At 41.4% G+C, this 15,408-nt stretch overlaps 1 protein-coding gene and 1 non-coding gene across 2 annotated transcripts in view; both read left to right on the top strand.

Annotated features, from left to right (window-relative positions):
* The window catches only part of SH3GL2 (SH3 domain containing GRB2 like 2, endophilin A1), a 216,195-nt gene that overhangs the window by 192,592 nt on the left and 8,195 nt on the right, over positions 1 to 15,408 (top strand). Inside the window, exons 4-6 of the mRNA XM_065907835.1 lie at positions 10,587 to 10,730; positions 12,950 to 13,083; positions 14,933 to 15,091. Coding sequence (XP_065763907.1) covers positions 10,587 to 10,730; positions 12,950 to 13,083; positions 14,933 to 15,091 — 437 coding nt within the window. The remainder of the gene's footprint in view (positions 1 to 10,586; positions 10,731 to 12,949; positions 13,084 to 14,932; positions 15,092 to 15,408) is intronic.
* Positions 7,450 to 7,556, top strand: LOC136148780 (U6 spliceosomal RNA). The gene has a single exon (XR_010659556.1). It is a non-coding gene; the product is annotated as a U6 spliceosomal RNA (small nuclear RNA).

Raw genomic sequence — 15,408 nt, 5'->3', positions numbered from 1 at the left:
TTCCCCTGAGCTTTTTATTGGTCTACAATATAAGAAAGTATAGTGCTCAGATCCTGAGTATATGGCCCAGTGAATTATTGCAAACTGATACCATCATGTAAAGGTACCTAGTCTAAGAAACTGCACATTGCTGGCCTCCCACGAGTGCCTGGCCGGATGCAAGCTGCCCTGACTTCTAATGCCAGATAGTTCTTTCAGTTTTAGAGCGTTGCTTAAATGGAATCATGGAGCATGTACTCTGCAGATCTGGCTCCTTTTGCTCAACTTTATATTTGTCTTTGCTGTATATAGGTGTAGTTCTTTCATTCTTGTTGCTGTTCCTTTGTGAGAATAGAGCACAGTTTACTTATCTGTTTTCTCACTGATACGCATTTGGGTGTTCCTATTTTCTGGCTATTTTGAATAGCCCATTTTTGTACATGTCCCTTATACACATTTCTGATGGATGTATGCCTATAAGTAGAATTGCCGGGGCATAGGGTGTCTTTTCAGCTTTTGCAGTTAGATATTGCTAAATTGTTTTCCAAAATGTTCTCCCAATTCTTACTCCCATCAGCAAAACTTAAGAGTTCCAGTTGTTCTACATCCTCTGAACACTTGATATTTTTTTAGTTTTTTCTTTTTTTCTGCTTTCGCCATTTTTGTGGGTATGTTTCAATGTGGTTTTATTTGCATTGCCAGAATAATGAAGTTGAGCCCCTTTCAGATGCTTATTAGATATTTGAATATCTTCTTTTGTGAACTGTCTGTTTGAACTTCTTGCCCATTTAAAAAACTGGATTATCTTTTCCTTAATGATTTATAAGAGTTTTTTTCCTTTTAATGTTTTGGATACAAGTCCTATTTTGAATTATGCGTATTGTGAGTATCTTAACTCTTTTTTTTTGGTTGTCTTTTAATTCTTTATGATGATTTCTTTTGGATAGTCGTACTCAATTTTAACATAGTCCAATTTAGAAATACTTTTCTTTATGACAGAGTGTTTTTGTGTCCTGTTTTAAACATCTTTGTGTACTCTACAGGTCAGGGATGTATTCTCCTATTTCATTTTCTAAAGCTTGTACTGTGTTGGTGTCCATAATTAGATCTGCAATCCACTTAGAATTAATTTTACGTATAGTGTGAGGTGGAGTTAAGAGTCACATTTTTTTCTTATGGAATCTAGTTGACCCAGTACCTCCTTTGACGGAATGAGTAGTTTAAAAACCTCCTCAGGCAATTCTAATGGGCAGCCATCCTTTGCCCTAACACCAGCCTAAATGCCCCTCTTCTTCCTTCTTCACACTTAATCAGTCACCTGGTCCTGTTAGTGCTACTCACCACAGGACTCTAAAGTTCATTTCTCTTCTCCCCTCTGTTTCCTTAGGACTCATCTGTTAAATTACAGTGTTCTCATGGGTCTCCCAGCTTCCAGTGGCTTCCCATTTGGGGAAGACTCCTTCCCACATCCCTCTTTTCCTACAATGATGATGGGACTCTTTCCCCCCAAATCTAAACTTAATTTAATTTGAATTAAAGCCCTTTTGAATGTCTAGATGTTAAATAACTGTCTGTCAGCAACCTTCGATAGGAGAATCTCAGCTCCTTAGCTTGCAATTCAGGGCCCTTCACTACCTGGTTCCTACTGACCTTGTTCTCCTTGCCCTTGCACCTCAGCCACAGACACTTTGGAGTTTCCAGATGTGCCAGTTATTTCCATATGCCTTTGCTCACACTCTCCAGATGCCTAGAGCGCCTATTCCCACCCCACTGCCTTTACAGCTCACTTCTCCAGAAACCCAGCTAGGGTGTCACCTGTTTCCCAAGTCTTCCCGGCCTTAGTCTTCTAGCAGAGTTCGTTGCTCTATTCTGTGATGTGAATACGTTATAACTTCACTCACAGTATGCCCTGAATCTGCCTCGGATCACAGTGAGTAGAGCGTGTTCTCACTCTCCAACTAGACAATAAGCTCATTGAGGACAGAGACTGGACCTTATTTCTCTTAGAGTCTCTCTGTCATAGTCCTATTCAGACAATAAATGTTTTGTTCATTTAATTAGTGAAAAAAATTCTTTAGAAAGCTGATTTTTAGGAAATACCTCTTCAATCAGGGCTTCCCTGATAGCTCAGTTGGTAAAGAACCCATCTGCATTGCAGAAGACCCTGGTTTGATTCCTGGATCAGGAAGATCCCCTGGAGAAGAGAAAGTCTACCCACTCTAGTATTCTGGCCTGGAGAATTCCATGAGGTCACAAAGAGTCGGACATGACTGAGCGAGTTTCGTTTTCACTTCACTCAGGGGGTACAAATTCATAATTTTTCTGTAATGGGGGATACATAATTGTTTCCAGTTCCCCTATGTATTGATTTTTATTGATCTTTTTTTATCCCCTTAGGGCTTATACTTTAGCATAGGAGCCCTCTTTTGTTGGAAAAAAGGAGAGCCTCTGTCTTGATTTCAGGAGATTGTATGATCAGTTTCTTACCATTTTCCCATAAAGCAGCATTTCATGGTGTAGTTGAGAGATGACTTGCTTCCTGATACTCGGTTTTAATAATAAGAGGGAATAGGAAATGAGGTCCCACCCTTCTGCACTTTAAAGAATGGAGTCAGGAGACATGAAAAGACCCAGCAGTCTCGGAAATCTTAAAATCTGGTTGTATACAAGGGAAACATCAGCCAGATTGCCATCAGCATGACCTGCTCTCCCAAATCATCCTTTCAGATCTCAGAGTTTCTGTGTAGTTAGATCTTATCAGCAGACTTTCACTCTGTTCAGAGCACAATAGGAGACTGTTGTGCTTTTGAACAGGGAAGTCTTTTCTAAGGATTAGAAAAAATGATGTATACAGAAAATGATATAAAAAGTCAGAATTTTTAAATAAAATAAGTCAGCCCACAGTTAATAAGTAAGCACCTGCTATATGTTTGGCCCTGTGCTAGAATTAGTAGAATGTAATTTCTCAGCTTGTAGCAGCAAACAGACATGCAGAAGAGAGAGAAATAAAGTATCATGTGAGCTATCAGTGTATGTATAGGGCATGGTAGAGATATAAAATGAGGGAAGGATCACGTCTACTCAGAGGCAGTAGAGGTAAAGGGTAATTGGGAAAGACTGTAGAAAAGGTGTGCCTGGTATTGTGTTGAGCAAGTAGAGAGGGAAGGTCATTCCAAGAAGAGGGACAGTCCTAGCAACTTAAGAAAACTGCTGAAGTTTCCTGTGTCTGAAGGCTTTCTTGGAGATTTCTTCTATCTAAGAAGAATCACCTTATATAGAGAACTTGGAAAAATTTTAGTAATTATCCAACTGCCTCCTTTTTTTCACCTTTTTATCAGTGAAGAACCTGAGAGGTAGAGTAACTCACACAAAATCCCACAGGGAACTTATTGGCATGTCTGATATTCATTAAAATAGGCAACATTTACTGAGTATTTATCATGTACCAATGTTGTGACATACAATATTATCATCTAATCTTTACATCATCCTAACCCAATAAGGGGGAAGTACTGTTTTACCGATGAGTAAAATGAGGCCCAAATCATCCAGCAAGAAATATAGCCAGGATTTGGACTCAGACAATCTGACTCCAAAGTCTATGTCTTAATTCCACCTTATTAAACCGACTGTCCTTTCTGGTGTTCTTCCCACTTCAGTTCAGCTCAGTTGCTCAGTCGTGTCTGACTCTTTGCGACCCCATGAACTGTAGCACACCAGGCTTCCCTGTCTATCACCAACTCCCGGAGTTCACCCAAACTCATGTCCATTGAGTTGGTGATGCCATCCAACCATCTCATCCTCTGTCACCCCCTTCTCCTCCTGCTCTCAATCTTTCCCAGCATCACGGTCTTTTCAAATGAGTCAGCTCTTCTCATGAGGTGGCCAAAGGATTGGAGTTTCAGCTTCAACATCAGTCCTTCCAATGAACACCCAGAACTGATCTCCTTTAGGATGGACTGGTTGGATCTCCTTCCAGTCCAAGGGACTCTCAAGAGTCTTCTCCAATACCACAGTTCAAAAGCATCAATTCTTTGGCACTCAGCTTTCTTTATAGTCCAACTCTCACATCCATACATGACTACTGGAAAAGTTCTTCCCACTATTAGCAGCTAACTCCCACCTACAGCTGTTTTCTTTTATGTCTGTCCTGAAAACAGATTTGCAGAATTGAAATATTTATGGTCATTTTTATTGACTTATTTTCAGGGCTCTATCAAGAATAGATCATAAATTTTTGTAGTTTAGATATTAGTCCATCAGCCACCACATTGGTCAGAATTCAGTAAGGGAAGCGAAGCCATAGTGGATACTATGGACTAAGAGATTTATTAAAGGAACTAGAGTTTATATAGTTGTAGAAAGAGCTGGGTAAGTAAAGATCAAAAAAGTGGGGTTAAGGATCAGAGAAAGTTCACTGAGCAGCCCTGACCAGTAAACAAACTTCTGGGGATCTGGAGGGTGTGCAGGCCCAGCTCTGGAAGCGGCGCTGCAAAGGGCAGCTGGCATGGAAGGAAAGCTGTGGGAGCTGGTTGGCTCCTTAAGGTCACCCCCTCTGTGAGTTGGCAGCACAATCTTGTGGTGGGCCTGGGGGCACTCTTGGTCACCAGAATCAACATTCGAGAAGAAGAGCTAGGCACAGAGTATGACCTCGAGGACACACTGGAACCTGGGTTCATCCTAGGCTCGAGTGTATGGCTGCCGCTTCACTTTTGCCTCCCAGATCTCGTACGGCCTCACTCTGGAGCAGCTCTAGCTTGGAAACATGCAGGGAAGGGGCTCTGGGAAATATAGTTTCCCCTACACCCAGGTTGGTGGTGGGACACTCCACACACACACACATACACACACCCCTAGAAAGGGAACATGGAAGGTAGAAAGGGGTGCCTTCACCTATGGTGTGTGTGTGTGTGCTAGTTACTCTTTCGGCTGTTTATCACTGAACCCTGATAACTGCTTTCAGAAAGAATTGATGCTCAGGGATACATATCTAGCAAGATTTAAAGCCTGGATTTTTTTCCTTTGTTTGAATGAGTCAAAACTAATGTGTATTTTAATGTCCTATGCTGCTTTTCATGAGAGACAAGATCTAATGGTTTGTTTTTCTGTTCATTTGAATTAAAAGATGAATTTTTTAAAATTTAGGTTTAGCAGAAGTTCTGGGTTTGCCACATTCCAGTTAGTTACCATGCTAGTTACTTAGGAGAGACCAAGCAGTGACTCACAGGGACACACTTTTAGGTCAGAGGAGGATAAGTCCAACTGGCAGCGTGACGAGAGCTTCTGTTTCACTCTCAGCAGAGCTTTGGCTTCCCTTTAGCTGCGCCCAGAATTAAAAAGGACGTCAAGGGATGCTGCAGATGATGCTTTAGAGTCAGGAGCTGATTTGATCGAGCTTTGGCTGCCCCTGTTTCTCTTTCTGAAGAGATAATCTGGATTTTTGAGGACAAAAAAGAAACTGCCTTCCCCACCCCCTTTCTTAGCAGAAGACCAAGCAGTGGAAGCCCTCTGCGGGATGCATCAGCCTGTTTTGATCACCCTGATGTCACTTCCTGCTGTTTCAGTTGACCCGATGCCTTTCCTTCCAGAAATCACCTACATGTGGACTCACTGAGACCTTGCCTCTGATGGTTTTTTCCTTGATGGTATTTCACCTGTTAATCCTCATGAGCTTCCCTCTTCTTAAGCCAATTCTCTTTGCACCACTGAATATAGTTTTCAGTAGAACTTTTTAGTGGGAAGACCCATGAGGTTAGAGCAGTGCCCAGACTATGAAGATACTGTGAGTATTGTTTATCCAGTTCCACGACTAAATTAGGTCTCCTGCTGGAAAAGGAAGTGGGAACTATGTTAAATTTAGTTCTTCATAATGGAAGTAATATATGCTCATATTATTAAAATATAAAATAGTTTTTTGGATAGCAGCCATCCTGACTGGCGTGTAATGGTACCTCATTGTGGTTTTGATTTGCATTTCTCTGATAATGAGTGATGTTGAGCATCTTTTCATGCTCTCCAAAAGTCTACAAGCAATAAATGCTGGAGAGGGTGTGGAGAAAAGGGAACCCTCTTACACTGTTGGTGGGAATGCAAACTAGTACAGCCGCTATGGAGAACAGTGTGGAGATTTCTTAAAAAACTGGAAATAGAACTACCATATGACCCAGCAATCCCACTTCTGGGCATACACACTGAGGAAACCAGATCTGAAAGAGACACGTGCACCCCAGTGTTCATCGCAGCACTGTTTATAATAGCCAGGACATGGAAGCAACCTAGATGCCCATCAGCAGACGAATGGATAAGGAAACTGTGGTACATATACACCATGGAATATTACTCAGCCGTTAAAAAGAATTCACTTGAATCAATTCTAGTGAGATGGATGAAACTGGAGCCCATTATACAGAGTGAAGTAAGCCAGAAAGATAAAGACCAATACAGTATACTAATGCATATATATGGAATTTAGAAAGATGGTAATGATAACCCTATATGCAAAACAGAAAAAGAGACACAGATGTACAGAGCAGACTTTTGGACTCTGTGGGAGAAGGCGAGGGTGGGATGTTTCGAGAGAACAGCATCGAAACATGTATATTATCTATGATGAAACAGATCACCAGCCCAGGTTGGATGCATGAGACAAGTGCTCAGGGCTGGTGCACTGGGAAGACCCAGAGGGATGGGATGGGGAGGGAGGTGGGAGGGGGGATCGGGATGGGGAACACATGTAAATCCATGGCTGATTCATGTCAACGTATGACAAAACCCACTACAATATTGTAAAGTAATTAGCCTCCAATAATAAAAATAAATGAAAAAAAAAAGAAAATAGTTTTTTAAAGCTTTTAAAAATAACTTTATTTAGTTCTTTTTGGCTGTTCTGGGTCTTCATTTCTATGCACAGGCTTTCTCTATTTGTGGTGAGCAGCATCTCCTTATGAAAACCACTGCCATGATCATATGAATTTCCAAGATAGTCTGTTTATGCATTTATTCTTTTTCAGCAGCCAGGGTTACACATCTATTGCATGTACAGCTTTACGCTAATCCTGTCTAGGAGATATGCAGAGCAACATGCCTGTATCCTGCTCTCATGGGCCAGGGGAGAAGTTGCTTTTTGGAAGCTGTCTCTATAATAAATTTAGTGGGGCAACTTGAACTAGAATAGTGAAGGTGGGGGAGTAAAGATGGGGCCCTATTTACAGAGATCGTAACGATTTGAAAGAAAAACGAAAGGTATGGCAAACATAAAGATAATATGAAGAAAAGGCCTTAGGTCCCTCTAGAAAACAAGAGAAAGGTGCCTAGGAGCAGATTCAACTTGGTGATGCTATCTAGACTGAGATTATAGGAATTTTAGTTTCTTCGATTTGTAATTTCCAGGCTTCCTCTCTGTTTCTTAAAGTACTGCTTTTAAAAATCATTTAAAAACACTTATGTTAACACTTAAAAATGGTTAATTTAGTGCTCACTTTGGTAGCATATGTACTAAAATTGGAACAACACAGAAAAGATTAGCATGGCCCCTATGCAAGGATGACACACAAATTTGTGAAGCAAAAAAAAAAGTTAGTTTAGAGATCTGATGAAGTTTTTCAAGAACACAGAAGCTTACTAATCCAAGAGTCTTAAAAATACTTAATAGTTGTGAATAAATTTAAAAGCCCATTTCTCCAAATATATGAATCAGTAGGTAAATATTTTAATTTGAAGAAATAGATAAACTAATAGAACATGATTTTCTTCCCCCTTCTCATGAAAATGTAGAACATATTTAAGATGTTCTTAAGTACTTAGTGAAAGAATAAAGTTCTTCACAATTGAACAGCATTCAAAATGATGAATCTGGAAATCAGCCACAGTATATTTAACTATTACAATTACTTCAGGTAATTACTTACCAGAAGACAGCTCTCAGCAGAACCAAGACATAAGCACGAATCAGTAACCAGCTTTCCTAAAAGGAATAAATCTTTAGAGTGTAAAATGGTCAAAACAGGATTTGAAAGGATTAACCACCATGTGTGGTTTCATTACTCTGCTTGATCTCCATTTATCTTCTTTCCTTCTATTCATTTGCTCCCTCTTACTGTCTGACGTCTGCTTAGTTCAGTTTTATTTGTGCTGCTGTTATTCCTTCCCTGTGTTCCCCTGATACCTTGTGTGTAGTGCTTTTATCATATTTGCTGCCACTGTTACGTATCTGATGCCTCACTATACTATGAGTATGTTGTCAGGGACTCTGTCTTTCCTGGATTTCAAATATGGCTTATTGTAGAAAAATCTTTGAATATAAACTCTAATGATATTATTCCCCCCAAAAATGTGTCTTCATATCCCATTTTCAAGTTTTAAATCTATGGATGATACACTTTTCTATGAGGAGTAAAGAAAATGTGAATTTTATATTCTTATTTTTTCCAACCAGGTACCACCAGGCTTTGCATATTGCTATTAGCAGGACTAACAGCTAATCATTATGTGACTGAAAGTTTAAAGATGCTTCTCTCCCAAAACCTTCTTTGCAGGGTCCACCCATACAAACTAGGGTGTTGCTATATTTTTGTGACTTGCTGTAATCTCCCTGCATGACACTTAGTATATACACTTCACTCTAATTGCTTTTAAAATAGGTGCTACCTTGTAAACTTTGTTAAGATAGAGACCATAGGTGTCTTGTTCATTATAATATCCCTGGCTCAGGCTTAGAAGGGGATCCTCTCGTAATAATTGTCCTTGTCTCCAGATTCAACCTTTGAAACCCGAAGTTTAAATAAAACCCTATTTGAACCTAATGTTCAAGATGAAACGTCAGCCACTAAATACTGAAGTGTATGCATTATCTGGGATTCTGTAAGGGGTTGCCATGCAGATGGAATCCTACATTAATATACAGTCCCAACTCTGATAATGAACCTGAGAAACCATAGCATCAAGTTAATCAGTGGGTCTAACAGTGTCCTAATAAAGCTGTTTCATCAATGAAAACTGGATTTACCTTCTAGACTTCTTCTCCTATAAAAATAAAAGCAAAAAGGAAATTGAAATGCTGTCTTTATGGCACAAAACTCATTTTCCAAAGCAGTTATGTTCAAGTGAAGTACTTAAGTATTTTTAATGAACACAATATTTCTGTTCTTCATGGGTCTGTTTACTGTCAGAATCTTAGTAAAGAAGTGATTTTGCAAATAGTTCTATTTTATACATGGTCTAAGTGAAACATTGGGGGCAGGAGGAGAAGAGGACGACAGAGGATGAGATGGCTGGATGGCATCACCGAGTTGATGGACATGAGTTTGAGTAAATTCCAGGAGTTGGTGATGGACAGGGAGGCCTGGAGTGCTGCGATTCACGGGGTCACAAAGAGTCGGACACAACTGAGTGACTGAACTGAACTGAACTGAAGTGAAACATGGCAGAAGGCCCATGTTGCAAGAATTAGCAATGAATTTCTTCCTTCAGTCCATAGGCTCCTAGAATTGAAATATAAAAGTAGAGTCCTATTTCCAGTTTTTTAAGAAATCTCCACACTGTTCTCCATAGCGGCTGTACTAGTTTGCATTCCCACCAATAGTGTAAGAGGGTTCCCTTTGCTCCACACCCTCTCCAGCATTTATTGCTTGTAGACTTTTGGATAGCAGCCATCCTGACTGGTGTGTAATGGTACCTCATTGTGGTTTTGACTTGCATTTCTCTGATAATGAGTGATGTTGATCATCTTTTCATGTGTTTGTTAGCCATCTGTATGTATTCTTTAGAGAAATGTCTGTTTAGTTCTTTGGCCCATTTTTTGATTGGGTCATTTATTTTTCTGGAATTGAGCTTCAGGAGTTGCTTGTATATTTTTGAGATTAATCCTTTGTCTGTTTCTTCATTTGCTATTATTTTCTCCCAATCTGAGGGCTGTCTTTTCACCTTGCTTATAGTTTCCTTTGTTGTGCAAAAGCTTTTAAGTTTCTTTAGGTCCCATTTGTTTAGTTTTGCTTTTATTTCCAGCCCAGGTGGGATGCATGAGACAAGTGCTCGGGCCTGGTGCAGTGGGAAGACCCAGAGGAATCGGGTGGAGAGGGAGGTGGGAGGGGGGATCGGGATGGGGAATACGTGTAACTCTATGGCTGATTCATATCAATGTATGACAAAACCCACTGAAATGTTGTGAAGTAATTAGCCTCCAACTAATTAAAAAAAAATAAATAAAAGAAAAAAAAAAGTAGAGTCCTAGAACTTAGAGGTCACATAATCCCATGGTTTCTAAGTGCTTTCCCAGGTCCACAGAAGAAGTGCATGGCCACAGCAGTGAGGAGAGGACATGGGAAGATGGGCAGGAGGACACAAAGGTGGGAGCTTCGCCTGGAGAGCTTCGACTTTCCTGTTAAGTTCCTCATGAGATTCTGAAAGGGAGAGTTTAGTGATGAAAAGGGCATGCTTGTATTTTATCTGTGGACCAACCTGCACATATTATAGATGAAGACATTGGTGAAGGTACAATTTTCAGTAGCTGAACTGGTTTAGAGTCTGCTCAAGGCCTGATTGTCTACCCAGCCCTGTTTTTCCTACATCACACTGCCTACTTTGAAAGTCTCTTATTTCTTTGCCTGCAGCTTCCAGAGCCAAACTCAGCATGATCAACACCATGTCAAAAATCCGCGGCCAGGAGAAAGGGCCAGGTTACCCCCAGGCAGAGGCACTGCTGGCAGAAGCCATGCTCAAGTTTGGAAGAGAGCTTGGAGATGACTGCAACTTTGGTAACGTGTGCTTCCTCACATTTTCCGTTTTCATTTGTCCTGGGGATCTTAGTGCCACTGAAAAAAACCCTGCAGGAAATAATTAAGACCATTTTGATTCTCAGTTTTGGGTCTTGTACACATGAGCCCCATATTTGTTTTCAGAGTTGTTTTGTCATTTTTAGTGTCATTTGTCTTAAAAATTTTTTCATTTTCTTTCTCCCTCACGAGATCCCATCATTACCATAACTGGTAGACACAGTCAGATGCCTGGATATTTACCACTGTGTGTGTCTGGTGGTGACTGAGCGTTGGGGCAGAGGGAACTGTCACACTCAGCATGGGTCAACACCCCACTCCACAAGCTTTTTCTTAGCTTCTGCTCACCTGTATAGGGTACCTAATGTGACACCCCCTACTGAATTCCTTTACCTCGCTCTCCTTGGACCTTCAGCTGCCATACTAACCACCTTCTGTTTTTACTCCTTCACAATGTGAGGTCACAGCAAATGACTGTCCTTCCTGATTGAGCCCTGCTCTCCCTTCCAAGTTTTTGCTGAATACATCGACCTTAAACAGATCTCCTCTAGGGGATAGCAAGTACTTGGGACTTCCCTAGCCGTCCAGTGGTTAAGAATTCAGCGCTTCCACTGCAGGGGTCATGGGTTTATCCCTGATCAGGGAACTAAGGTCCCACACTCCACTCAGTGTGGCCAAAAATAAATAAATAGATAAAAATAAAGAAGGCGCTAGTGGTAAAGAACCCACCTGCCAATGCAAGAGATGTAAGAGACATTGGCTTGATCCCTGGGTCAGGAAGATCCCCTGAGTAGGGCATGACAACCCACTCCAGTATTCTTGCCAGGAGAATCCCAAAGACATAGGAGCCTGGCAGGCTACAGTCCATGGGGTTACAAAGAGTTGGACACAACTGAAGCGACTTAGCATGCACACACGCAAGTACTTATTGAGGGCTTCCCAGGTGGTACTAGTGGTAAAGAACCCACCTGCCAATGCAGGAGACATAAGACCTGAGCTCGATCCCTGGGTGAGGAAGATCCCCTGAAGGAGGGCATGGCAACCCACTTCGGTATTCTTGCCTGGAAAATCCCATGGACAGAGGAGTCTGGCAGGCTGCAGTCCATAGGGTCACAAAGTCAGACACGACTGAAGTGACTTAGCACACATGCACAAGTATTTACAAAGGAGGGTTCAGTTCAGTTGCTCAGTTGTGTCTGACTCTTTGCGACCCCATGAACTGCAGCACACCAGGCCTCCCTGTCATCACCAACTCCCGGAGTTTACCCAAACCCATGTCCTTTGAGTCAGTGATGCCATCCAACCATCTCGTCCTCTGTTGTCCCCTTCTCCTCCTGCCCCCGGTCTTTCCCAGCATCAGGGTCTTTTCCAATGAGTCAGCTCTTCGCATCAGGTGGCCAAAGTACTGGAGTTTCAGCTTCAACATCAGTCCTTCCAATGAACACCCAGGACTGATCTCCTTTAGGATGGACTGGTTGGATCTCCTTGCAGTCCAAGGGACACTCAAGAGTCTTCTCCAACACCACAGTTCAAAAGCATCAATTCTTTGGTGCTCAGCTTTCTTTATAGTCCAACTCTCACATCCATACATGACCACTGGAAAAACCATAGCCTTGACTAGATGGACCTTTGTTGGCAAAGTAATGTCTCGGCTTTTTAATATGCTGTCGAGGTTGGTCATAATTTCCCTTCCAGGAAGTAAGCATCTTTTAATTTCATGGCTGCAATCACCATCTGCAGTGATTTTGGAGCCCAAAAAATAAAGTCAGCCACTGTTTCCACTGTTTCCCCATCTATTTCCCATGAAGTGATGGGACCAGATGCCATGATCTTAGTTTTCTGAATGTTGAGCTTTAAGCCACCTTTTTCACTCTCCTCTTTCACGTTCGTGAAGAGGCTCCTCCAATGGAGGGTAGGGAGCCTCCAATTCCTTTTCAAAGGAAAAGCAAAATTTTATGTGATCTATAGTGAGGAATGCCAGCCCCCACCCCCAGGGGCACTGAGACTGCTGTGAACTTTGATGAGCTGTCTCAGATGGAAGATACACTGATCTCCAGAGGGCATTATATTCTGTCTCTTGTCTTGGTTGTCTTCAGAAGACAGGCAGCTGTTCCTGGGTTTGGTCTGTGATGAGCCCTGTTATTGCAATTGCATTTCATCTTTGTTCTTTAATGTTCAAGGGCTTCCTTATTACCTTGCAGGCCCAGCGCTTGGTGAGGTGGGGGAGGCCATGAGGGAACTCTCGGAGGTAAAGGACTCCTTGGACATGGAAGTGAAGCAGAACTTCATTGACCCCCTTCAGAATCTTCATGACAAAGATCTGAGGGAAATTCAGGTACCTGCTACTAGTTATTTGGAAACTGGATGTTGGAATTTAACAGATGCAGGTCCCCTTTTCCTTTAGGAAACATTTTTAAAAACTTACATGCATGTTGTCAACACTGAGCATGTGAACTGCAAAAAATCCAGCATGAAAAATCAAGATAAATGATAAATGTAGTACTTTTTGCCCCACTATTATGATGGTGCCACTCATGAGTATTACATTTAATTTCTCCATGTTGTTTTCAAGTTTTTCAAGCATTTTTCTCCCGAAGGATATTCTTTCCCTGACTACACAATTTTATTAATTATTCTCTGTTTTCTGAGATGATTTCACCCTCTAAAATACCAGCCATACCAGTTGTTAGCTTGTATACATAGTTCTTTTGCTCTTTAAACTTGTGTTTTCATAATGGTTGTTAGACTTGAGGAAGAATACCCAACTATCCTTTCTAAAACATGTAGAACAGTTTAGTTTTTTCAAATAAATAATGTCTAACTGGCTTTAACCTCTAACTAGGTGTGTAATGTTTGCTCATTCATTCTTTCAACAGATATCTGTTTAACTTGTCTGAAATTTGATTTTCAGATAAATGAAGTCTCTGCAATCTCTAGCTTAAATCTTCAACCCTGTCACGCTATTGCTAGGTGGCAGATTCACTCCAAACCTAACATGTCTCTCTGATTCCAGTGCTCTGTCTTGCAGCTGACTGCAGGTTCAGACATTTTGAAAGGATATTCCTTCCAAAGGAACAAGTGCTTAGTTTGGACAGGGCATGGGCTGGAGGCAGGGTGTGCGGTGGCAGGACCATCAAGGATATTCTTCCTCCCTCCTTCTCATTTCTTCCCCACTCCCAACTTCGTTTTCACTTCCTTCCCTCTCACTCCCTGAACACCCAGGGTCAAGAGAAATCCAGCACACTTTTTCCCACCCATTAGTAGTGGGACACTGCAGCTCATAGGAAAAAAAACTACTTTGTGGCTTTGTGAAACTACTTTGCTAATTGGTTACTGGAGGCGTTGGGGCTAGGCTGGGCAGTCCCACACCTGGCAGTTCACACATCTATGCATCCAGGGGTGATGCAAAGAGGAATTGCTGTGCAGTGTTGGGGGTTAGGTCCTGACGAAGGTCCCTTTGAAGTTAGGTCTTTGGACTCAGTGTCATCATCTGTCAGATGGGAGACTGAAATTAATCCATGATTCTCCTAAAGCTGCATCAGTCTGCTAGGGTAAGTGCTGAGACTGAGTTGCCTAGGCCCTAGCCCTGGATATTCTAATTCAGGTGATCAAGAATTGGTAGTTTTAGTAAGCATCTTAAGGTGATTCTAATAGACTGGATTACCTCAAAAATAAATCCCTTCCAGCACTAATGTTCTTTGATATGAAAAGGAAGAATACTTTTCTTTCTCATTTCATTTTAAGGAAACCATTTTTCCTCTGCCTTCCCACGAGATACCATTTCCTTGAAGATGGAGACTTGTGAGCCCCATATGCCTGTGCTTTTTAAACCTGCAGGGTGTGTACACACCTTCTAGCTTCCACACCTAGTCATAGGGCGGAGAGGCATATATTCCACCTTAGCTTTGACCCAGCAGGGGCAAACAGTAAAGGGCATCAGTATTTTCCACAATTACTTTCTTGCTGTTAATTATTTTTAAAGGTGTTTCCCAGACATAAATGTCTTAGCCTTTAGAAGCATTTGCCCCCATTGATGTGTGTTTCTTTATTTCTCTGGTGATGTGATGTTTTAGAACTTAGCCTGCCTTATTTTGGAAGCAAATAGGCATGGTGGGGAAGCGAGCTGTAAATAGTCCTTTTCCATAGGTCCCTTCAAAGCCCATTTCTGCCCTTGATTTTTTCAGCATCATCTAAAGAAGTTGGAGGGTCGACGCCTGGACTTTGATTACAAGAAGAAACGACAAGGCAAGATTCCTGATGAAGAGTTACGTCAAGCTCTGGAGAAATTTGATGAGTCTAAGGAAATTGCTGAGTCAAGCATGTTCAATCTCTTAGAGATGGATGTAAGTGACTCTCCTGTGGTTTTTAATTTAACTTCACCTTTGAGGAACAGGATTAATGTGTTAAAGGGTTATGTAATTTAAAATGTGAATGACTGATAGTACTATGTGATGAAAGCTTCAGTAGGTGGTTATTTTTAAGAATAATTTAAAATTACAAAGTAGACTGAGAAACTGTAAAGCTGTTTCTATATTCTTGTAGTTTGCTGTGAGCTTCCCAGATGGTACTAGTGATAAAGAATCCACCTCCCAGTGAGGGAGACACAAGACTCGGGTTCAATCCCTGGGTCAGGAAGAGACCCTGCAGTAGGATACGGCAA

This window comes from Muntiacus reevesi, chromosome 17 (genome assembly GCF_963930625.1).
Source record: "Muntiacus reevesi chromosome 17, mMunRee1.1, whole genome shotgun sequence".
NCBI classification, from domain to species: Eukaryota; Metazoa; Chordata; class Mammalia; order Artiodactyla; family Cervidae; genus Muntiacus; species Muntiacus reevesi.
The sequence above is the reverse complement of the archived record's forward strand: the minus strand, read 5'-3'. Positions and strand labels throughout refer to the sequence as shown.